Consider the following 26,869-nt stretch of genomic DNA (forward strand, 5'->3'; position numbering starts at 1 on the left):
ATGAAAACAATGAGAAGGTTATATAATATTTATCTAATATGATTGTACTCCATATGTATGGAAAATTGTATGAAATAAAGTTTTCTATTCGTGTTGTGTATGGTCACACGACATCATCATCATAATATTTGTGTCTTTCACGCGAAGTGGACGTGAACTTATAATGAAGTTGTATTCTATGAACTTCTATAATTATACTTTTGTGTACAATAAGTAAAAAAATTTTGTAATCGCGATAAAATTCGTTGTTGAAATTTCAACAAAAATATTATCTATCTAGCATCCCTGAATCTTTTTGAATTATTCTTATTAAAGTGAAAACTTCTTTAGACTTTAGAAGAAAACAACGATTCTTACCCGATCACTGAAGTTAAGCAACAGTGAGCACAATTAGTTCTAGGATGGGTGACCGCTTGAAAACACTCGTGTTGTTGTTTTTTTTTTAATTTAAAATAGTTTTTAATAGCCACCTTAATAATTTCAATTTACAAATTATGAAATTTTTATTATTTATACTACAATTCATTTTTTTTAAATGAAAAAAACATAGTTATTTCAACGTTTTCACTTCTATCGACAGTCCCCATGACTGACAACGATTTTTTTTATATGGGAGAATTATACACCTCCTCTTTGGATTTTCTTCGTAGATAAAGATATCGAACACATTTGATTTTCAATAGCAATCTTCTTTGAATCCCTGAATCCTTTTTGACAAGTTATAAGTTTTCAAGGAACTCATATGGTGCGTACAATAGATCGCCCTCACCTCTCTCAAATGGGATGAAGTTAGCTACAGTTTAAATATGTGAAAATACGAATGCTCTTTTGTAATGAATTTTGTAATTAATTTCATTTAGCAGCGGCAAACTTGAGAGTTTATGAACGAATATTAGACCATTTTTAAAGGTTATGCCAATATTAACCCAAGATTTTAATTTTACGCCAATTATACGGCCATAGGTTAAGAAAACCAAAAAATTAAGATACTGTCACTTTAAAGTTTTAAGAATTGATGAAATTGAATGAACGAATGCACAAAAAGGTAGATTTTTGCTATCAATGACTGTCTAAACTATTCGGCTTACAAAAAAATGTTTCAAACAAAAAACGTTTCTATAAAGAACAACTTTCTAATTTAATGTGTCCCTCTAATGTTTGTCAGTTATGAATCAGACTGATATTTTAATTGAACCTGAAAACTTAGATCGAATTCGATACCGGTATTAGATGTGTGCCTTTGAAACTAACATTTTTCGTTTCAAGAAATCTCCTCGATTAAATTTATCTATCGAGTTTAAAGCATACATCAACTTAGAAAACAGAATTTTTAATTTAAGACAGAAGTTAGAAAATTACTTTTTCCGTTAATTTTACGACACCCTGTATTATAAAATTATTGTAATAATCGTCTTAGTAACTAACCAGAAGATGGTAACATACATTAAGACAATTTTCATAATAAGTATTCATATTTTAAAATTTGCATAAGTGTCTATTTTAAATATTGCTCTTGGTAACACAAATAAATTAAATTTATTGACTTACAGAATAATAAATTTTATACTTCACCACATTTTAACTCAATAACGCAATAGTAATTTTCTTAAAAGTACACAAATAGGCATAATAACTGAACTTAAAGTCCTTTTTAATACTAATGTGCTGTGCAGCTTAGACCGAATTATTCAAAGGAATATTATTTGAAGTCGCTTTTTTGCTTAAATCAATCTATAAAATTACAAAAATATTAAATTTATAATAAATTAAAGTAACTGTATGAACTTACGGTATTCGTATGCCTACGGTTTTTCACAGCTTGTACATTTCGTTTTCCAAGGCTATTCCAATTATAGACACAAAATTTAAATTAATTATCGGAATTAGGACTTAATTTTTTGGCTTAACGGTTTGATGCGAATTTCATCGAAGTTGAATTACATTTGAAACTTCATATTCAAATCTGAAATCGATAAACCTTTTCTTATCTCTTGTGTTTGTAATGTTAAAGTGAATGCAAAAAAAAGTAAAACTATGATTTCACCAAACTTAATAAATCATTTTCTCTTTTTCTAAAATATTGAAAATCACGTATTCATATTAATATCCCTAAATAAAAACAAAATAGATATATCATCATTTCGAGACATGATATTTGATAAAGTCGTATAACTTCCGGTATATTACTGTCGTTTAGTTTTATTGCATAGAGTGTTTCTAAATAATAATAAATTCATATAAAATTGGTAGCTTTCGAAAATTGTTTCGATATTCTAGTCTCAAGAAAATTACTAAGACAACAATATGATTTGTTTTAAAAAAATTGCAAATTTTGTATTGTAGAACATTGTATGTAAATATATCTCTGCCCCTTAATATTAAGCTGGAAGCGATTGGCCAACATAACAATTTATTAGGTACTTGGAATGTATAAGTTACGAGCACAACGAAACACTAGTGTGCAGACCGTCACCAAACTAGCAACGAGTAGCATGCACTATTTGTAAGAGTAATTATATACTGATTATGACTACATGGAAGTCGAAATACGTATTTATACTGTGCGTCGCATTTAAAATGAAGACCAATCAATTTAACATTTTGAACAGGGTCAATTCAAGAATTCATGCAGGGTGATGGTTCACATTTTTTAAGATATTTAACCGACATCACAACTTTAAACTCACCCTTTTACAAATTGACCCTGGGTTATATTTTGGTCCACACTCATAATTATTACAAGTTTATTGAAACATTTGAACACATAACACTATTAAATTATCAATTTGTCCAGATTTTACATTCCTTAGCACACTAGTTATAAAATTTAAAAATAACTTTTACAACTAGTGTGCTATATAATGTAAAAGCTGAACAAATTGATAATTTAATAGTGTTACGTATTCAGATATTTCATTAAACTTGTAACAACTATGATTGTGGGCCAAAATCTAACCATCTCTGACGCTAAGCAAAATATTGGTAATCGACCTTATTTGTAAATCTTTGATTTGAAAATTGTATGACTGTGCAAAATTTCAAATCGATTTTTTAAATGCGACACACTGTATAATAAAAAACTCTAGGAAATTGGAAAAAAAATCAAAATTTTAATTTAAACTCATTTTAATATTCTACAACTTTTGAGTATTATAAGTCAATAAATTCTCAGTCATAGACATATCTCCTTTAAGGATGTATGAGCATGACAACAATGTTTGATTTAAAGCCTCAAAATTTTTTTATAGACAGACTTTTACTTAAAGAATATGTGGTTAAAATTTCAGCTTAGGTATCCATGCAAATTTTTTAGAAAAAAGTCATTGAAAATCGATATAAAATACATTGGCTCTTATGGAGAAATCTCAAAAAACGACATATTTTGAAAGTTTTTGATAATTTTCACTTGGAATGAATGAAAACAAATTTTAAAAAAAACTTTTTAATAGAAAGTAAACATATAAGCAATGGCACAGAAAAGAAAAAACCAAGTGTCTCCGTCCATATAAGGGATGTAGCAGGGTAGATTTAGGATTGAAATTACTTTTATCTTCTTTTCAACTATGGTGATGTAATTTGGTATAACTTCATGAATATAGACGAAAAATAAGAGTAAAATTTTTTTTTCAATTTTCGATATTTTGAAAATCACGCCAGACATCGAAAAATTTTATGCTTACTTTTCGTGGTATATCGTCAAGTTAAAATATATATATATTGAAATATATATATCATCAAAATTTAAAATAACAATTTTTAAATTTGTACCCCCACTACCGTGCTCATACATCCTTAATAGTTCATTGATTTCAAAAACGGCAAATAAACTTAATTCTTAGAATTTAATCGCCTCTAGGATTCTCCTCTTCTAACAGGGTAGCTAGTGGATGCCCTGCACTTATATGGTTTACATGAATGAATGAATATATCCGTTTTGTTGTGAGTTTTGATTTGTTTTAGTTAAATATGATACTATAAGTTTTTATTAACTGTAATAATGTTGATATAACTTATATTTAAGTTACTGACTGTATGTACCGTGTTTATCTAATAATATCACAACTGGAAGCAATATATATTAAATTTATAAATATTATATACCATCATATTTTAGTACCAAAAGAAAACTTTATTTAAAGTTATTTTATCAAATAGAATAAAAGTAGTGGACAGTTATGGGTGTATATATGGAAAATCGTCAAAATCGATGATACTTTGGACTTATAACTTTTATAAGTCCAAAGTCCAAAGTTTAAGAAATGTCCAAAGTAAATGTACTTTTTTGGTTTAAATTAGATTAGATAACAAGATAAATTTTACAAAATTTAAAAAAAAAAAAAACTAACAAATGAAGTTTTTTCCCTTGTAACCCTCTCCAAAATGAACCGATTTTCTTGAAACATAAAAAAAAATCATAATAGGCTCATCCGTTTAAAAGCTATAATACCAATGTAGACACACACACACACGTTGACTCTCCTGAGTACCCGCTCTGCCACGGAGCCTCTGAAGACGCGGAGCAAATTTTCTTTTCGTTTTAAACCGCTGTGCAATGACCGCTTACGTGATCAGTACCTAAGCAAAAAACTGCCCATGAAAAGAAAATCCAACCAGAGAAGCAATCTTTTCCACAAAGACGACCTGGAAAGTGTTCAGTACTCGAAGTCCTACGTTCTACAGAATGGAAACGAGTCAAAAATCAATAACGAATAGATGGAAAGAGGCAGTAACTTCACATACTAGAAGGAAGAGCAATATGTAGATCATCTTCCCGCCCTACGGTTTTCACGAGTAAAACAGAGGCCGGAGAAAGAGAAGGTTTTTAGTCGGTGTTGAACATCTGAGCCCGACATACAAAGTCAAACAACTAGTAATGATCGTAAAAGTATTTTCGCACCTCTATAGAAATACATGTACACACACAAACACATAGTAGTCAAACTTATAACACTCCTCTTTTTGGTTCGGGGGTTCAAAAATAGAAAAAATAATTTTAAAAATGCTTTCAAGAGTGGCTTTGCTGTTTAAACCGACCTATCAGTGAAAATTGGCGGAATGTTAGTGGAAATTGGTGTGGAAAATGAATTGAATTCAATAAAAAACCAAATTTGCAGAATTTCCGAGAGAATCGAATAGGGTCAGTATCGTCAAAGAGTCATGACTTTCGCAATCTCTAGGCTGAATAGACACTAAATCATAAGAAATATAAAAATATTTATAAAATATAAACCTTCTTTTATAAACCTTTTTGTCTATGGTCCATTTTTTAAATTGGGATAGATGTCTCATGCAATAAGATATTTATAAAAATTAGTATTGAATCTTTAGACGTGTTTTTTATGAAATATTATTGATTTCAGTACATGGAAATTTTTAATTAAATTAATTTTAATCAATTTTTTCTATGAACGGTGTTTTTCAGGCAAAGTAATTTAATGGTGAGTGTTCTAAGCTGTATTTCATGTGCGAAATGAGGGTTCCGTACTCAAAAAAAAAAAAAAAAAAAAAAAAAACTAAAAAATTTATGATGATCTTCCAAATCGGTTCAGTTTGGAAAAGGCTTTAAGAAGAGTGTTCTTAGATATGATTCAAAGGCGAGTTAGGGTTTCGTACCCGAAATAATTATCGGGCTTTTTTTTAATTTTGTAAGTTTCACTTCTATGAGTTATAAGTAAACGAATCTTTTTTGTTTAACTACATATTTGTTGCTGTTTTATGGGACAATTATATCGAGAACTATCAACTTTCAATTACCCCTCAGTACAAAAGTATTTGATTTTTTTAGCCTAATTATGCCCTAAGATCATAATCACAAATAACGTTATTTGAAGATCATAATATAATATATAAATAACCCATAAAGTATGTTTTTTAAATGAACGATAGATATTTTTCCTTTTAGATTTTAATTAAAATGATCATCAAATTTACCAGAGCAGAAGACATCATTTTACAAAGGTTTTTATTTACAAACCTACATAAAAATATCTTTTTAAGTCACAATCACAAATAATATCATTATGATGGATACAAACCATATATAGAACGATGACACAAACGTATACAAATTTTATAATCAGTTTTTCAGTACAAGAGTCGGTATTTTATATATTTTTAACTTTTTTTCGGATAGAAAGACCTGAACATCGACAAAAATTAAAAAAATAAAAACGCGACCTTATACCCTTCCTTATTCCTTTATCAAATTCCCTGTCTTTGTCAATTGTTCTTTATCAAATTCCTAACTTTGTCTCTGCGACTTGTTTCGCAAGTACTGCATTTTCAAATGTACATGATAACGTCAAATTTAATAAGCTATCGATCTGCAAAAACGCAGCAGGGAATTGGTCGGCCACTATGACCACTTGATAACATTAATAATTATTAAACAATAAATTATTCGACAAAAATTTAAAATACTGCACTAATGATGTCTTAGTTAAATTTTGCTGAATTGCTTAATAATTAATAATGTTATCAAGTGGGCATAGTGCCCAACAAATTCCATGGCGCGTTTTTCAGAGCGATTGTTTTAATATGACGTTATCATGCTCAATTTTAAACGCAGCACTTTCGAAACAAGTTGCAGAAAATAAATTTTGTTGGCTCACCAAAATAAAACCACTCGCGAAGTTTCAAGTCCCGTGCTGGCCTCTTATTTGAACAATATATATTTAACGATATCAATTTAATGAAAATGTTACAAATTTATCGGTGGATATGACGAAATTATGACGGTTCCATTCTTGATTTTTGATAATATCTTGACCATTTTTCTATGAAATTCGCAAATCTGTAAACAATACTTTTGGGATGGTGGTAAGTTTAACACTTTCTTCATCGAATTTAAAAAAAACTAGTTTTTTGCATAGATTATCATTGTTTAATTAATTTAAGATAGTTCTACTTTGATTTCTAGCTTTTTTATTCTTGAAATTATAATATTGCTTCTTTAATTCAGTCATATTTTCATAGGTCTCTTAAAACCCAAATCAGGGACTACATCTGTGGATATAAATCCAGTCATCATAGAAAGGTTGTAGAATGAATTGTTAATTTAAAGTTCATAAAAAGTTTAGAATGACCCCGGCGACAGCAGGGGCTATGTGTATTGTACGGTATGTATGTTCATCTATTCTCTCCTAACTTCTAAACTACTTATCATAATTTGACAAATGAGATTATTGTTGCAACCGTCTTGATCATCCGCTGGCTTTAGACTATGTCACGTCACATTAAATTGAATAAGACGCCCTCTAGAGAACATAAAGTCAGGAACTAAAAGCAAATTTTTATTTAATAGTGCCGTCCGTGATGGGTATCAAATGAAAGGGCGTAATTAACACTTTTCAAAAAAATATATATTGTTATACTTTATCAAAGAAGTATATCCCCAAAACAATTTAAATTAAATAAAGTTCAAAAACTTAAACTCGCCGACTACAAAATCGCGCTTTTACAGGTATGAAATCAAGAAATAATTTTCATCAGAAATTGTTATGATAAGTAAAATCGTCATTACAATCGGAACCATCCTGAAGAAACTTTTTAATCTTAGAGGTTTCGACTATAATGACGAGTTTCCTTCCAATTACAGATGAAAATATTTTCTTGTTTTCATTCTTTTAATAGTGTAATTTCGTGGTCGGTGGGGTTTTAGAATTGAACTTTATTTTATTTTAGTTCAAATAAACGTTTTAAAAATTTTCGGAAACATTTACGATTCAATTCAATTAACTTAATCAGAAAGTTATGAATCTTATCTCTTAAGATCTTGTCCACCAACGATACTTGTTACATATTTTTATTATCCTTTTTCACATATATGTTTATGTGGAAAAGTTCTTTTTCCTATTTATTCATTTATTTATTTATTTTCCGTTGTAAATATAAATATAAACATACCTTACAAACGAACATCACAGAGAGAGTTGATCCTTGTTGTCATAAAGTAGAAATGAAGGATATTTTTATTTAAATAAAAAAAATAAAAAATAAATATACACAACAGGACACACAGGATTACAGCAGTCATTTATATTTGTGAACTTCTTTTTGTAGTATGGAATCAAAATGCATTTTACAAAAGTTATTTCAGTATTTTTATATTATGATACCTGTATGTCCTTTAAGTTGATATTCAGGCTATTATTACCTTTAGTTTAAATCTATATATATAAAAAGAGAGTGTTTGTTTGTATGTCCCCGATTTTCCCTAAAACTAACCATTGACCTTCGGTAGGGGATTATGTCATTGGGTAGCCCTTAGGGTCCCATTGTGAATAAGGGAGTTTGGTGGGGGTGGAATTAAAAATGATCTAGAAATTCATAGAAAATAGATTTAAAAAATAGTTCTAATAGTACAATAGGCCCCACTGTCAATAGTACAATTTTCACTAGATGGCGCTACTGGCGCAAATGTCTTTCGATTTTTCTCGAAAATTCTGGAATGTTCCATGGATTTCTATCGAATTTTCTAGAATTTTCTCGAACATTCTGGAATGTTATATGGATTTCTATCGAATTTTCTAGAACTTTCTTGAATATTCTGGAATGTTCCATGGGTTTCTATCGATCTTTCCCTTACTTTTCCGTACACACAGAGAGTGTAGACATAATATTGGGATCGGCCAAAAAAATCTTACTGTTCCGTACACACAGAGAGAATTAAAAAAAAAAGTCTTTCATTTAACAATTTTGATATTTAAATGTGCAAAAACAACCCAGCGAAGCGGGTTTAACAGCTAGTCTTTTTATAAAAAGGAAAACGTACTTTTAGCCTTTAAGAGACGTAGAAATATATACAAATGATTTGAAAAGAAAAACTAATAAAAACAAGCGAGAACAAACAATTGACTGAGTTAATTGTTGACATATCATGTATAGACAGTGTTCATTACTCTGTCACATTACACATACATACATATCACACATATATAACTGATATTCCCATATAATACATACTATACAATTTGCGCTCTCACAGGTAGACAGTGGTGTTTACGAAAAAATGTTTCAAACAAAAGTTGTTTATTTTAATAGACCTATGTTGCTTATTTACGAACTTTTCAACATTTACGAAGCACGCTATAAAAATTTCAGCTTGATATTTCTTTTCGATTTGAAGTAATCGTGATGACAGACGAACAGACAGACGACAGACAGACAGAGTAGGTATCATATAATAGCAGGTATCAATATTTTTAAGCATATGCAAACTTGGGACTAAACTTAATATACCTTAGTATATTTCATATACATGGTATAAAAGGTTTGATCAACCAAATTAATGTGTAAAGATGAACCTAAGTTATATTTAGTCCTTTTTTATGGCCAAAAAACTAATTCATTGGGAAAATGCTAACTTTTTTTAATAGCTTTCTTTCGCTGTAAAAAAACAGAGAACAGGTGTTTTCCGGTTCCGAAACGATTTGGGACTATTTATCTCTACATTGTTTTCTTTGGCGACCTATACTTGAATTATCTCTGTTTCTATTGATCGGATTGATATGAATAATAAAAGAATTGTTTGTCATGAATTTCTGAATCGATCTTGCTTATTACATCTTTTCTGGAAAAGATGTAACTTATGATCATAAAAAAGTGTGGTAAATTTTAGCACGTCAAATAACCTCATTTTTTGAAAAAAAATAATCTTTCTGAAAACAGGTTGTATAGTTCCAGGCAAATCATTGAATTTAAACATTTTTTTAAATGGCAATTTTCTATGTACTTTCAGATATATTTTTTCGAAACCGTTGACACTTTCCGAAAGTACACTAAAATGTCACAAAAATCACACGGATTTACATAAGTATTTACTAAACTGTGCGATTATGTGACACAGAAAATACATAAAAAAACCTGCAATTTAAAACATAATTAAAATTCGATGATTTGCCTGAATTTTTTTGTTCCTTAATTATTATTCACAATTATATATTAAAACAGTCCCTAAATCTTAAACTTCATCACCACAAATGTGAGACATTTTAGTTTAAATAGCAGTTTAAGAAACAACTAACCATTTGAGAAATGGCTAAAGTTTCTTTCTGAACTTCGATTTTTTTTTTTTTTTTTTATTAACAAATTAAATAAATGTGGACAACAAAAATAACTGATAGTTTTTGTCCACAATCATATTTTTACTTTTAATTTAGCAGATTTGTTATTAAAATGTGTTCAAGTAAAACGTTCTGGTTAACGTGAAAGAACTAGACGAAACTGCTAGCGTGTGAATACAAGGCTACAACCATTCATTAAACGATTCTGTGATTAATTTATTATTTTAATTTTTTTTATAAATTATGTAACATCTGTGATTTTCATGCACAAACAAAATATTCATTTGTGATAAATTAATTATAAAATTATGTTCAAAAAAACAGAAACAATAATCTCACAGAGAATAAATAGCACACGGTGGATAAGATTTTAAGAGTTCAGACCAATAATTTTTATTTAAATAAATTATTATATTCAATGATTTAATTAGAGTAAAATTTATTTTTACTTCTATTCTTTTTAGTCGTAGGCTCTGCCTGTCTGCCGAAAAAATGATATTTATGGAGAAATTCGAGAAAAGTAAAAATCTATCTGAAATTTCGCAATTCGCAATAATGGATGATTTTTTTTCATTGTGTTTATTGGTTGAATTGGGATTTGATTTTTCTTTCAAAATGTGAAAATGAAAAATTCGCTTTATCTCAAGAACAGCTGGTTTTAGGACAAAAAAAAAGAAAACTTTGAGCCTCTCCTAAACCTCTAGGTTAGGTTAGGTTAGGTTATATTGGCTGTCCACGAAGGACACACTTAGGCTAGAGCTCATTGTGATACCTTATATGTGTTTTACCACCTTTCCGCTGATATTTTCAATTATGAGCTCCTCAATTTGAGAGGCTGAGTGTCTGAAAGTCCTTCATGCATATACCATGCACTACACCAGCCCATCACAACTATTAATTAAATCAATTTTATTGCGACGGCGAACCCGCTAACCTTAGCATACCGCGGACGGAATTGGTTACGCCTTAACCGACTGAGTTTACAGAGCGACAAACTTGGGTTTCATGGGTTTGCATTTTTCAACTTGATTGATCAAGTATCAAGTATCTTTGTTAAAATAAAACTTCAAGAAACATATCCAGATAAAAAAATTTATTTTCTTCAAGTTTGCTTATGGTAAATATTTAGTATAGTTATTATTATTGACCGAAAGATTTTCTACTTTTCTTTTGAGCACAAAAATCGCTATTGAAAAATCCATTAAAGTCGATTTTCTACAACTTCATTAATCATTAATATTTTCATCATAGTAATATTTCATTTTTAACTTAATAGGAATTTTTACACTTAATTGGAACTAAAATCCGATCCTAGAGTTAAAGCATCTCCATACCTCAAAACTTCAAATTATGATCATCATATGTCAGGAATTTGGGAACAGACATAAATTTGATGCAAATATTAAAATTTAAATTTCGATTTTCGGAATGAAAATATTACCTTTGTATCAGACTTTGTGTCAGAAACTGTGTGGAGAGTAAAATATATTTAACTCACTCTCTCACACTATATTAAACTTGAATTGAATTAACAACAGAGACACAATTTTCCCAAGTAAAGTTTCCCTCAAAAAGTTTAAAGTGCTTTTCATATTTAAAATAAATATTTATTTTGAATATATATAATGAATTACCATAACGGCCGTATTTATTTTATATATAAATTCGTTGTCTCTTCTGTATTATTAATCAAATATACAACATCCTCTCAGTCACCTCTCAGTTTTATTTATTCTGGTAGCTCCAAATACTATTGCTTTGTGTAAATGACAAGAATTCGGGTTGAAATTTGATGCAATACTGTTACATACTATGACCCAATCGAAATCAAACGAATTTGTCAGATATTATTTATGTAGAAAATGTGAAATGAATTGTGAAAAATTTTACGTGAAAAATGTATTTTCACGTCATAGGAAAATAGTCACTGTTCTTTATTCGTTTAAAACCTCACGTTACTATCAAATAATTACAAGAAAGAAAATTATTATTGCTAATAAAATTTGCCATGGATATTCCACAAGATTCAATCTTCCAAAGTTCTGAAAATTGTGAAATCATAATTTTTTTTAATAATAATTGTATTTATGCTAAAGTTGCGAAATAGTACAAGAAGTTACACTATACAAGGCGAAAAACCTAGTGTAGAAGAACGAGGGGCTTGTTGTAACTATTTGTAGAAATATTAATATATCTTGAGGTGTATTGGTAAAATTACTACGAACTAAACATTGAACGAACTTTAACCATTCTTCAATTTAGTCAAATCGAAAAAATATCAAAGCTACTAGTAATTCTTGTACAATTGCATTATTTAAAAAACGGCGGTGTTATTGTAACATCTACTAGGGCAAGTAGTAACAGTAATAAAAACGAAAATATGACACCTTACTTTCAATTATCATTACATGGTATAATATAAAGTCGCTGTCCGCTGTCTATCTGCCTTATGTATGCTTAGATCTTTAAAACTACGCGTTGGATTTTGATGCGGTTTTTTTAATAGATAAAGTGTTTCGAAAGGAATGTTTATATGTATAATGCATGCATAATACAATCGACAAGCACTGATAGCTATAGACTATAGAGGTTTCTAATGTGATGTCGTAAATAAACACATTTTTGTATATAAAGACATTCTGTAGTATATTGAGTACCAACACTGCACCCATGCGAAGCCGGAGCGGGTCGCTTGTATATAATAATTAACAAAAATAATTAGTTACACTTTCTATAATATGTATTTGTTTCAAGGAAAGCATTAACGTTAGATTATTAAAAGACGTTGCTTGGCTCAGTGTCCTTACAGCCTGCTGTAATCCTTAAAGCCAGGTAAGAAAAAAATATATGAAATTTAGGAAACAGTCAGGGCCAGCACCATTATTTGATGCCAAGAAGAGGGTATATTTTTAGCCCCAAGCCACACAGCACATTAGCAAGCTAGTTTCCTAACTTCCACAGTAGTAATTAATCCACAATATATTTCGATGCACTTAAGGATATATGAATATATTTTACATCCTTCTTCTTCGTCTTCCGAATACTACATTTTTTTTCACAAGACTTCAGCTGCAGCTTACTCATATACTTCCTGGCTGTGTGTTGCCTGCTTTGACTTTCTCTTATAGTCTCGCCATACTTCAATTTTTTTATCAATTATTTATTATTGTTGTAATTATAACTTGCAAAAAGTAATCAACTCCAAACTTTTCAATGCTTAACATTAAAAGCTGTAACTTGAAATTAGTTTCTACTTTGACAACCATTTGTCATGCCTCCTTTTGTTAGATCCCAATACAGCAAGCTTCAATCAGTCAATAATGGTAAACCAACCAAAAGTTTACGAAAGTAAAATTACACGTAACGTGGCAAAAATGAAACACTAAGTCACATTTAGCTCGCCCTATTAGCTCAGTTGGTTGGCGTAATCAATTTCGTATGTGGTATGCTTACGGTAGCGGCTTCAATTCCCGCCATCGCAACAAAATTAATTTAATTAATAGTTGTGATGGACTGGTGTAGTGCATGGTGTATGCATGAAGGAGGTGCATTCAGCCTCTGAAATTGAGGAGCTGATAAATGAAATCATCAGCGGAAAAGTGGTACAACACATATATAGTATCGCAATGGGCTCTATAGCCTAAGTGTGTTCTTCGTGGACAGCCAATATAACCTAACCTAGCTCCCATTTACTCCTGAGCCGCCTGGCGGGGTGCGAGAAAGATTGAGTCAAAGAAATACGTATATTAAGTTTAAATTTTTTGTGAACAAGGCCTACTACTCCTGTGGCAACAAGCGTTCCAGGCTTATTTAAAGATTTGAAACCATAACAGCAGTCCTTAAGACCCTTACATTTTTTTAATTAACTTCACCCATGTTGCCGATAATTTCAACAAGAAAAACAGAATAATTTGTGTGAGTTTGAAACTGAAAAGTTTACAAAAGCATCCCTTCTTTAAACGATAAACTGAAAAATATTCTAAATCTTCACACACATTTTTACAATCACATGCAAGTAAAACAGTAGTATTATCATGTGAATGGAATAAGTTTCATTGGCAGAGTTTTGAAAGAACCGTGCAAAAAAGAACATTCAGAAACGAGCAAGCAGAATATGAATGACTTATAGTAAAGAAGTAACGGACGGAAATGCAAGCGTCATTTATTATCAAAATGATTTTTCTCAATACAAATCTTTTCATTCATGTTTGAGATATAAGTTTGTAGTTAATAATACATTTTCTTAATATATAGTCGACTTGATTTATACTACAATATAAAGTCTGTACATCTTTACGAAACCTAATTTTGAAACTAGCTGCAAGTAATCTGATTCTACTTTAAACATTCCAAAATTATTTTATACTAGAGTATTAAGTTCATATATCTTTACGAAATCTAGTTTCAAGTTTAGCTGAAAGCAATTTGATCGAACTTTTCAAATTTATTCAAATGTGATTGTGGGGAGAGCAAAATGTTTTTCAAATATTGAGTGTTCTCAATATTTGAATAAATAAATATTTTTCTATCCTGGCCTGGTACTTAGCAAAAATAATTTTTTCATAAGTCTTAAGTAGGTAAACCTCCTCTAATCTCAGAAATAAGAAGTCTATGAAAAATTACCAAAGTAATAGTTTTATAAATATTATCAAAGATAATAAATGCGATCTCTGGGATATTTCAAAATAAAACTCGATTTTTGCCCCAATTTCCTAGATCAATTTTTTATTATATATACTACAAAAATTGATCTAGGAAATTGGGGCAAAAATCGAAATTTATTAAAGTAATGGTTCTTTGACTCGAAGGAGGGAAAGTGATTCTAGCCTAAAATTGGACACGTTTTCATGTTCGAAACTGAAAGCATTAAATTCGAAAGTTATAGTACAACTAATAAGCCGGGATACATACAAAAACTTGGAAAAGAGCACCAATTTTCATGAAACTTTTTGCAACGTGTTTATATTCCCCGAAAGAACATTCAGCCAACTTAACGTAGTCATAAGGGTGCATTGGGCCCCGGCTAGGGGCATATGTAGCTCAAAAGCTTATTTTGGCTTGAAATTGTCATTTAGTAGATATTTTTGGTCGGTGAATACGATTCCGAAGTCAGATTACACGAATCCTGCCACGTATTAAAAAAAAAGCACTTTTTGACCCGAAATTATCTAGGTATTTTTGGTCGCTTATTACAAATCTGATGTTAGATAAACGTGTTATGTCACGCATTACGAAAACCGTGCTTTTTGGCCAAGAATTTCACTTTTTTGGTACAAATTTAATCTAAAATAAGCACCTATTAGATGGCAATTTTAAGCTTCAATAAGCATTTCAAAAACTTTTGGACTACATATGCTGGGTCCTATGGGTCCCATGCCCCCTTATGATTAGGTAAGTTTAACGTCCTATAAACACATTTAAAAAAGTTTCATGAAATTCGGTGCTGTTTCCCCATTTTCGACACTTTTTTCTGGCTTACTCAGTGTATTTTTATTATTTCTGATTAAAAAAACGTTTTTTTCTTGAAGCATTGTTTTGAAAGTCGAATAGATTCGGAAAGTTGTATAGTTGGTTTTTTTATTTTCTAGTTCGTTGTCTATATCAGGGAGAGGTTCTATACTTAATGAAGTTTATCTTGTTGCACACATTTCACAACCCCTTTACGATATATTATTTATTATATGACACACATTTTCACGTACCCTCCACCAATAAATATAAATATCTTGACAATATATATATGTCACAATACTTCCATCAAAATCAGCACATTCAGCTGCGTTTTCTTTCAAATAGTTCAATTACGATATCTAATCTTTCTAGAAAAGTACTTTTTCGTTTCGAAAGCAAAAAGAATCTATTTATAACGACAAGGTTTATGTTGTATATTACAAACAAAATGGATAACTGTCATCAACTCTTTTCAGCATTCTCGGAGTTCTGTTGAAAATCATTTCTTCAATCTTGTGTTCATTTTCAAATACAAAGAAATTGTATGAGTTTAGTCTGTCTGTTGTGTATATTGCATGGTACCAATCCATCCAATGCGACGTACGTATATTCTATAGAGAATTCTCTAGAGTATTTTATGTTTTAGAGAAAAGATTTTCTATTGTGTTGTTTGCATCTCACAAAAGTTTAGATTGTGTACAGCCGAGAATAAAGTGGGAACATACATTATGCATAGAAGGTGTAAATTTATTTTAAAATAAATATATATAATTTTCTTTGATTATTACATTTATTCTAGTTTCTTTGATTTCCGGTACTTTTGTCATTAAGTACGCATGGTATCGATTGGAATTATGATTAATCGATTGTATTTATGACATACTAGCTTGATACCTGCCCGCTTTTTTCAAATGTAAAAGAGTGAGTTGAGTATATCAGAAATGATGTACATGAATTGTTTAACATTTGCTATTTTAAATTTTTACAGATATCTTTAATTAATGGTTCAAAATAATGAACATAGATGGAGCAGTAAAATGTTAGATTAAATTTAATTTTTTTTTCTTTTATATCTTTATAAATTATAGCTCATGTGTTATTCTGATGTTTGAGCTATATTGTTGTACTGTTTCATTCAAATCCATTCGCTAGTTTTTGCGTGAAAGCGTAACAAACATACAAACATACAAACAAACAAACATACAAACATACAAACATACAAACATACAAACATACAAACATACAAACATACAAACATACAAACATACAAACATACAAACAACAAACTAACCATTAAACAAAAAAACATCCTTACTTTCACATTTACAATAAATAGGGATTGAAATTTTTTTATTGGCAAAGCAATGGTCTTACTGAGTCTGCATATAGATTTCAATAGAAACTGAGTTGAATTTAAAAACCCTAAAATTTACAATAATATATTCTGATGTTGATACCACATGACTTCCTTGCAGGGTTTAAAAAAGTTGATTCAAGGGTAATCAAATAAATATTTCTTTTGAAATCTATAAATCAAAAAAGCAGCGACACAATTAAATGTCCAAACTGCCATTTCCATTTTGAATTTCTACGGCGATCAGTTTTTGTGTTATACGAGATGAATACATACAATTTACATGCAGCCAAAATTAGTCAAATCGATTTCAGGGAGGCTTAAAATGAGTTATTTCTTTAAATAGACTCAACTCCGAAATTTTCAAGAATTACTTGACTATCCTTTATACAAGAAAGTAAAAAGGAAAAAAAAAGTTGCTCCGTAATAATACCTATTTATGAATTTTTTAGTCTCATTCCCTCCAAAAGTCAATTTTCAAAAAAATGTTTGAAATAAAAAGTCTTAGTTTTTTTTTTGAGTATCAACTTCCTAATTTAAAGTGTTATTCTATCTCTTACCTTTCAGGATCAAAATTGACTATTACAGCGACCTGGTGGACTAGGTTCAATCTGATATCAGAACATGATGACCCATCAAACTCTGCAACTTTTGTTTAAGTTATTTTTTGATTGGCTAACTACAAACCGAGCTATGGGCCATAATAAATTAAAATAATCCATTATGTATTTGATCGATTATCCTTCTAGTGGAAAAATCTTACAAGGTTATGTGATATTTCCATTAGCTACAAAGTTATTCAGAGTGAATATTAATCTAAAATTAAATTTACGATTTAAAAATGACACTTGTTCCATAAATATACAATCAATTTTTCTATTTAAATTGTAAAATAAAAATTATTTAAAAATTTTCGCAACTTATATCGTACTTTTCAATAAATTTTTCAAAAATGTATTCAGAAAATTTGCTGTTTAAAGTCATCATAATTTTATACATTTCAATATCACCGAAAAAAACCAACCTGTATCATAAATTGAAGTAAATAAGCGAAGCATATTTTCATGAAAATTGACATATGCATGTATGTCTAGATTGTATTGTAAGTTGTTACGTCTTATATAAAACACAATTCATGGTGATATGGTAGTCTATTTTTTAAATAAACTGCATTTCAAAAAAATAAAAATAAAACTTGATATTCAAAAAAAAAACACAAAACTCCTGGCTTCAGCTGGTTGTGTGCTGTGAGCTGTTGTTGAAAAATGTGTTTTAGATTTTTATTTTTATATATTTAACTGACAAATAGTATAAAAATACTTATAGATAACAACCGAACCAAACAAACCCGGTATACATGCATGCACTCATTCAATCGTATACAGAGTGTTCGTTTCAAAAGTATCCACCCTTAATAACCGTTAACCTGATGTGATTATTTGAGTTAAAACACTTCGATTTAGATATCGAGGGGAAGTTCAAAATTGGTACCTAGAGAATTTAATTCAACCCTAGCCACCCTAACTTTAAAAGTTCAAATGGCACCTCCTACCTTGTTACACGTCATTTGAAAGAGCATAAAATTCTCTATTCAATCATGATAAAAAAAAGAGAAATGGTTCTTAGTATAGACTGCACAGAAGATGGAAATTGTCTACCCTTAATAACATTTGATTTGATGTGATGTTTGTTTTGAGTGAAAACACAACGATTACGATATCGAAGTTCAAAATTGGTACCTAGAATATTCTAGGTTTCAATCCTTCACTACCACCCACCTCAACTTTGGAATTTCAAACTGCACCTCCTACCTTATGATATATCTCATTTGAAAGAGCATGCAATTCTCTCTTCAACCATGATGAAAAAATGAATTCATGAAATCAATGGATTGGTTCTTAAGATAGACTACTCAGAAGATGAAATTCTTACCTTCTATCTTCTGTGAAGTTTATCTTAAGGACTAATTGATCGATTTCATTTATTTAAGCATGCTTGAAGAGTATTTGTATGCCCTTTCTAATCAGGTATCACAAGGTAGAGGTTGCCATTTGAAATTTCAAAGTCGGAGTGGATCGGGATAAATGGTTGAAATTCGCTAGGTACCATGTTTGAACTTCTCCTTCGATATATAAGTCGAATTGTATTCACACAAAACAATAATCACATCAGGTCAAGAGTTATTACGGGTGGATACTTTTGAATTGAACGCACTGTATAGTTTTTTATGAGATGTTTTTCCATGTCACACACAAGTTGGAAAATCCAAATGGTTTTTCAATGATTTATATTATATATTGATTTGGTTGATGTTTTTCATTCGTAATATACGACATCGATTCTTGACGGAACTTTTTATCCATTATCCGCTTGATTACACAAACGTTTTATCATTTATTTCAAGTTTTTTACTATTTCGAGTTTTAATTGTTGTCTCCTGGACAAAATATTATCTACCCATTCAAAAAAAGGTACATTCTTATAATACATAGGATAAGCGTAAAAACAGAAATATATTTTTTTCTGTGAGGGTCGAAATTATCGCAAAACTTTAGTTTCCATTTTCTCAAAAACTATAAAAGATAAAGAGTTATAAAGATAGTGCGCTATGGGTAGCTGCAAATACTGAGTCTATTGATTTTCATACTAAATCTATCCGATAATATTAAGAGGCACGATAGGGAAAATATTTTAGGAAAAAAATTGTCCTTAAATTGTCCCTCTTTCAAAGGATGTAGAAATTGGCTGCCATTTTAGCCTATACAAATCTTTTTTTTACTTATCTTATTAATAGTGATGCCCAACACTGTGTTTATAGAGTATTTCAGTAATTAACTCAGTTTTTGTTTATTTTCTCTTATTTTTCTAGCTTAAAAAACGATCGTAATTAAAAATTTTCCAGGTCCTCTGAAAGAAAAATCTCCGTCCATGTTAATCTTCGTAAAGGAAAAAGTTTTTAAACAAAACCTTGACAATAACCTCTGAAATTTACAGCCATTTTCAAATGACTTGACCCATAATATTTTTAACACATCATGTGTAAATAATTTAAGCAATGTCCGATTTCGTACAGTATGAATAATATACCTACATTAAATCACACAAAAACGATTGTATGAGATTGAGAAATGTGCTGTTTATATGGTTCAATTAAATTTTATGTTTTACATTTTGTATAGTTTTTTGACATCCCAATAAAATATATGAATGCAAATTATTTTAATTATTACAATCGTTTTTCATTTCATTTCCAAATAAAATTATATTTTTGTTTCTAGTTAAATAATAATGGATTTTAATCAAATGTTAAATTTAGTGGAAACGTTTTATAAATTATTGTTTGAAATGCTTTTAATACCAACATATTATAAATCACTAAATAGAAGGAATAATAATAATAATAATAATGAGGTTTAACCTCCGTTTTTCTTACATTCGCCTATAACAGAGTTTTTTCTATAATGTCTGCCAGTATTGTGTAACGATTGTGCGATGTTATGGATTTTATTTGGCAAATGTTAGAAATTTTTTTCAGTTTTTAGGTACTGTATACTGTTTTACAGCAGTTTTCAGGAATTCTCCCACGCTTTACTTCAACTTCGGAGTCACTGCGGAGTCACTATTTTTCAGTAAAAATACATGTTATAACAATAAAAAATAAAATCAGACTTGAGCTTACCCGGTTAAAATCCACTTTATTTTCCTGTTTATATCAACCCCAATCCCCTCCGAAACCGCCTTAATGTTTTGTCGGCCAATTTTTCCCGATTTATAAAAAATAAATGCTTTGACTTACTGTTGCTTCCAGGCGGCTGGGTTCCACTTTTTTCCCGAAATTTTTACACCCTACCCTATCTCGAAAATGACCGTTCTGCCATATATATATATTCTATGAGAGAAAATGCTTCACATCGACTCAAGAGCTTATTTACAACATGATTTAAGTAATCATGTTGATATTCAAATAAATCATGTTGCATTCTTTTTTGGCGTGAAAGCAACACCAACAAACCAACAAACATTAATACACATTAACATACTACCATAGCTATCTCTAATATCTATCTATAACTTATATTGAGAAATATTCATATGTAGTTTGGTTAATAAATTTTCCAAATGGAAAAAGCTATAGATTTCATAAAAATAATTAAATCAACCTGTACAAAAAGTTTTAGAAAATATCAGAATGAATTAAGAAAACTTCTAATTAGGTTGATTAATACTAATTATTTAACTGAAAAGTTGTAATGGAGTTCATTTATGGAATAAAATTTCAAACTACTCTTACACATATATATATGACGAGGTAAATGAAAGAGGAATGATAGATAATTTTAATGCTCAAATATTCAAACAGTTCACTTCATACAGTTTCAAAATATTAATTCAATATTATAATTTCAAGTATTTCATTTTAAGTAGTCTTTCTAGTACTCGAATGTATATTTTAGTAGTCTAATATGTAGTGTTTTATTTTCCCATATATGAGTTTATTTAAAATATGCAAATTTATATTTAATTTGTCTATCATATACAATTATAGTAGAATATATTCTGCAAAACCAAGATAAGTGCAAAATAAATAAGACAGGGTTTCTGGTTGGATACCTATGATATGGTACAGGATATTGTTTTTAATCTAAAATACAGGACTTAGCGTATTTTCAAACTTAACCTCATCAACATTCTAAATTAAGTTTAAAATTTAAATAAAGCGTTACAAACAACCCACCAATTGAAAGTGATTTGAATAATAGGTAGTGCAAACTATTTCTAAAACACATTTTAAGCTTCATTTTAAGAATTTAAAACATTGTACAGGGTGGACCATTTTAATATTCTATACTAGTTAATAATTCGTTTTGTAATTAAACAATAAAAAAATTAACTTAGACAAAAGTTGCAGAGTTTGATGAGGGCTCATGTTCTGACACCAGATTGAACCTAGTTCTTCGGGTTGTTGTACCATGTATATGAAATATACCAAGGTATACTAAGTTTAGTCCCAAGTTTGTAACGCTTAAAAATATTGATGCCATGAACAAAATTTTGGTATGGATAAAATCACCGAAAAGAGATATCAAGCTGAAATTTTATAGCGTGCTCAAGACGTAAAAAGTGAGATCAAGTTCGTACATGAGCAACATAGGTCAATTAAGTCTTGGATCCGAAGGACCCATCTGGTAAACCGTTAGAGATAAAACAAAAGTTTAAATGAAAAAATGTTCCTTATAAAAAAATAAACAACTTTTGTTTGAAACATTTTTTCGCAAACATCACTGTTTACCCGTGAGAGCGCAAATTATGCGCAAATGGTATAGTATGTATTAAATGGGAATTTCAGTTATATATGTGTGACATGTATGTATGTGTAATGGTGCAGAGTAATCAACACTGTCTATACATGGTATTTCAACAATTAACTCAGTAGTAAATATAGTTACTGAAAGGTAAGAGGTAGTATAAAACTTTAAATTAAAAAGTTACTTCATTGAAAAACATATATTTTTATTTAAAACATTTTTTCAAAAATCGTTAGCTTTTGGAAGACGAAATGCGACTTATATGTCATTATTGCATTTAATCAAAAGAAAATACGCTACCTTCACAACTATTGGATAAAGTATTTTTCTGTAGTCAGCGTATTTTCGTTCGACTAAATGCAATGATGACATATTTTTTAGTCCTATTTCCTCCAAAAGCTAACGACTTTCATAAAAATGTTAAAAATTAACACATAAGTTTTTTATGAGAAGCAACTTTCTATTTTAATGTGTTATTCTATCTCTTACCTTTTAGAAACTAAATTGACTATTAAAGCAGCTTCAAAACTAAGTCCAATCTGATGTCAGAGCATTATTGCCCCCATCAAATTCTGGAATTTTTGTTCAAGTTATATTTAGATAGGTTAGCTACAAAACGAGCTATTACACATAATAGATTACTGGTACACTGATACACCCTGTATATTAAAATAAATTTTTTATATAGAAATTTAACTGTATTTTATTTCATTTTAAATAGAACTTATAATGTTATTACTTTATAATTACGTCTCTTTATTTATATGAGTGGTTTTGGTCACAGAATATTTTTTGCGACATATGGTGGCATATTGTAGCATGTTTGTTGCTTATTTGTTTATCAATTTTGACTCTATATATATATATATATATATGTATATATATATATATATATATATATATATATATATATATATATATATATATATATATATATATATATAATGTATATTTATCTTCTATATTATATTAATTTCATTTTAATTTCTATAAGGAATGCAAGAATAATTATGATCGTTTGTAATTAACTGAAAAAAAAAGTGTGTGTGTACTTATGTACACGCGTTAGAAGTTATACTTCTTCGGCGTAACAATATAAAAATCTTTTTAAACACACTTTTGTGATTATAAACTTATCACACATTAAATAAGAATGTGAAAATTTATTTTAGTTTATGATGTAAATAAATAATACATACCGTCAACTAACCCCAAAGTCTATAAACGTATTCAAAGTAATATGTAAAAACTGTTCTTATCACTTAAAATAATAACTCAAAGTAATATATAAAAACAATTATAATCACAGTAAATTATTTTATAATATATTATGATATTATTTGAGAAAATATGTATTTATGTATATTTTTATATATTTTATTCGGACTGATACAAAACACGTGTGGTAGGTTCAGAAATACTTAAATAAAAAAATATTGTGAATACGGTTGTCAGTTCTCACGCAAACATACGTAGATGTCATTACTTTTACTTTGTTGGTACCTTTATTTGAAAAACTAAAATGTTAACTATAGCTAACTTCATCATGTCGGTTTTTCGTGACGGTGTGCGCGCGCATCGTAAAAATTGACCCTCATCATTTCTGCCTAACGCGCCAAAAGAAGTATAGCTTCAAAAATTTGTTAAAAATATTTTTATACACATTTTCTTTTATAAATTAATTTCCATTTTCTAAACCAATTAAAATTTGCTTTAATTAGAGCTTTGAATTGAAACTTGAAAAAAATTGTTTGATATAGCCACGAAAAACGTGTTTGGAAATTAAATAATAGCTCAATTGGAATTGGAAAGTCGAGAAAATATTTGAAAGGAACTCGATAACAATATACTCTTGTATTTTTTTGTTTGTTTAACGCATAGTTTTCGAAATAAGAGTTGTAAAAATTATCCAAACATTAATTGTTCTTAGCCCTTGAAAACCACAAAATCGTAATTGCAATTAATTGTGGTTTTATTTCTTATCTTTAACTTGAAAAATATTTTCTTAGTAAAAAATTACATATTTAAGTTTTAAAAACGTAAACACTTTCTTTATATCAGAAAAACGCTCTGGCTTTTTTTAAATTGCTCAAAAAATTTTTAAAAAAAAAATTATTTACAAACAAGTGTTGAAATACCCTGTATAGAATGTTTTGAATATCAGTGCTTGCATTATTTTTTTACAAACAAGAAGAGTTTAAAAAACCAATACAATTATAGCGACCTTTCGTCGGCCATTGATTTGGTTTTCGAAGTATTTTCTAGAATTTTTGTTTTCAAGAATATTTCACAAGTCCACTAGTTGAAGCTACCTGCAAATTTTCAACTCTCTCTTTTTTTTATACTTTTGGAGAAAATGGAAAAAATGTTGTCCTAATTTGCACCCTAAAGTCCTAAAAAGGGCGCAAATTTGGATAAAATGTTTACCTAATTTGGACCCTCACCGGTAAACAGTGAAGTTTAGGAAAAAATGTTTCAAACAAGAGTTGTTCATTTTATAAGGAATATTTTTTACATTTAAACTTTTGTTCCATCTCTGACGGTTTAGAAGACAAGAACACCCAATTGACCCAAATTTCAGCTTGATGTCTCAAGCCTTCAGACAGACCGCCGGGAAAGGACTAATTAGGTGATTTTATTAACAGCTATACCAAAATTTTGTTCGTAGCATCAATACTTTAAAGCGTTAGAAACTTGGGACGAAACTTAGTATACCTTGATATAAATTGCATATACACAGGCTATAAAAACGGAAATTTTGCCCATAGAAACTTTTTTCGTTTATAACAACGAAAATTCAAACACACCTCATAATATTCTTGTTCGAGAGGGCAAAATACACCAAAAAAGTGAGGTGAATTTTAAATTTGTGAACATTTTTGGGGTGTAAATAGTTCTATGTTAATTTTTCTTACATATAAACTTTCCTATAACAGCTGTGTCTATCTTAAAAGATTGTTCTCAACGCCAGTTTTGAATTCTATAAAACCCATTATTATGAAATAAGGAAGCTGTTATGACTAATTTGCAATTCTTTACATGTTATTGTTATAGAAAATGTCAAATTAAAATTATTGAAAAACAAGTGAAAACAAACAATTGACTGAGTTATTTGTTGAAATACCATGTATAGGCAGTGTTGATAACTCACATTTCACATTCATTCATATCTGACATATTTAACTGATATTCTCATATAATGCGCAAGTGTTGATGCGCATTCGTTTGTTTTTTTGACGTCACGTAAATAACAAAAGATATTCACTTTGATATTCCTATACATACTATAAAATTTGCACCTAATTAACGCCCTCGTGGGTAAACAGTGATGTTTACAAAAAAATGTTTCAAACAAAAGTTTTATATTTTTTTATAAGCAACATTTTTTACATTTAAACTTTTGTTCTATCTCTAACGGTTTACAAGATGGGTACTACGAATCCATGACCCAATTGACCCATGTTGCTCATTTACGAACTTGACCTCACTTTTTACGTCCTAAGCACGCTGTAAAAATTTCAGCTTGATATCTCTTTTCGTTTTTGAGTAATCGTGTCCACAGACGGACGGACGGACGGACGGACGGACGGACGGACAACCGGAAATGGATTAATTAGGTGATTTTATGAACACCTATACCAATTTTTTTTTTGTAGCATTAATATTTTTAGGCGTTACAAACTTGGGACTAAACTTATAATACTATGTATATTTCATATATACATGGTATAATACTGATTAATTAAACTTAATGCATTATAAATTGTGAAAATAAGAAATCAAATTGCACAAATATTATTTTTGAAATGTAAATTATCATAATTATTTATTTAAATTTGTGAGACAATAATATTAAATTTTCAATGTAAATCACAAATCCAATCCATACAATTATATATGCATCCATACAATTCTATAATTCAAGTAGTGTATCGTTACGATGGAAACACCTCCAATAAAACTCACGCGAATATTAATATTTTTTAAATAAATATGGTGGAAGTGCAATTAAATACATAATACATAGTAACAATGAATATACTATATCATTTAATTGCGCTTCCACCACTTATGTACTGCATTTTTACTTTTAATTTCTTTATTTTATATATTTTTAATTCTATTTTTTATTTGTTACAGAACACGAAAAACGCATCCTGGTCCCGTGTTACATTTAAGTGATAACCCAGCAGATCCTAGCAAGGTAAATATTATACTATGAAATAATAATTATCAAAATTATTTTTTTAATCATTTACAGTAACAAACAAGAATAAAGTCACGTATTATTTCTATTCAAACCTTTTGAATAATATGACATATATAATGATAATATTTTTCTACTTACAGTATATTTACAGGCTAGCGTAATAATTATTACTTAGATTTCTCTCCCGTGAAAAACTGTAGTTTTGGAGTCAATAACACGAAATTTCAAATCATTTGTTACAAGTATGGAAACACTGAATACGCTCAATTACGTAAAAATTGAAAAGTTAATAATAATCTTTGCGATAGTTGTCAGGGTTACAGATTAATTTTTTTAACGAATCATTTTTTAACTATAAAACACCATACTCTTTAGAGACTAAAAATAACCACTATCGCATCTCAAAGATTTAATTGCAGTGATATGGCGACAATTTCAAGCCGTTGAAAAGTCTGATAATTTTCGAGAATAAACCCTCAACAAA

At 29.3% G+C, this 26,869-nt stretch overlaps 1 protein-coding gene across 5 annotated transcripts in view; it reads left to right on the forward strand.

Moving 5' to 3' along the window:
• The window catches only part of LOC123300953 (syntaxin-binding protein 5), a 574,037-nt gene that overhangs the window by 511,928 nt on the left and 35,240 nt on the right, over positions 1-26,869 (forward strand). For all 5 annotated transcript variants that reach the window (XM_044883632.1, XM_044883634.1, XM_044883637.1 and 2 more), the window contains exon 5: positions 26,316-26,379. In XM_044883632.1, the coding sequence (XP_044739567.1) occupies positions 26,316-26,379 (64 nt within the window). The remainder of the gene's footprint in view (positions 1-26,315; positions 26,380-26,869) is intronic.

Source organism: Chrysoperla carnea, chromosome 5 (genome assembly GCF_905475395.1).
Source record: "Chrysoperla carnea chromosome 5, inChrCarn1.1, whole genome shotgun sequence".
Classification (NCBI taxonomy): domain Eukaryota; kingdom Metazoa; phylum Arthropoda; class Insecta; order Neuroptera; family Chrysopidae; genus Chrysoperla; species Chrysoperla carnea.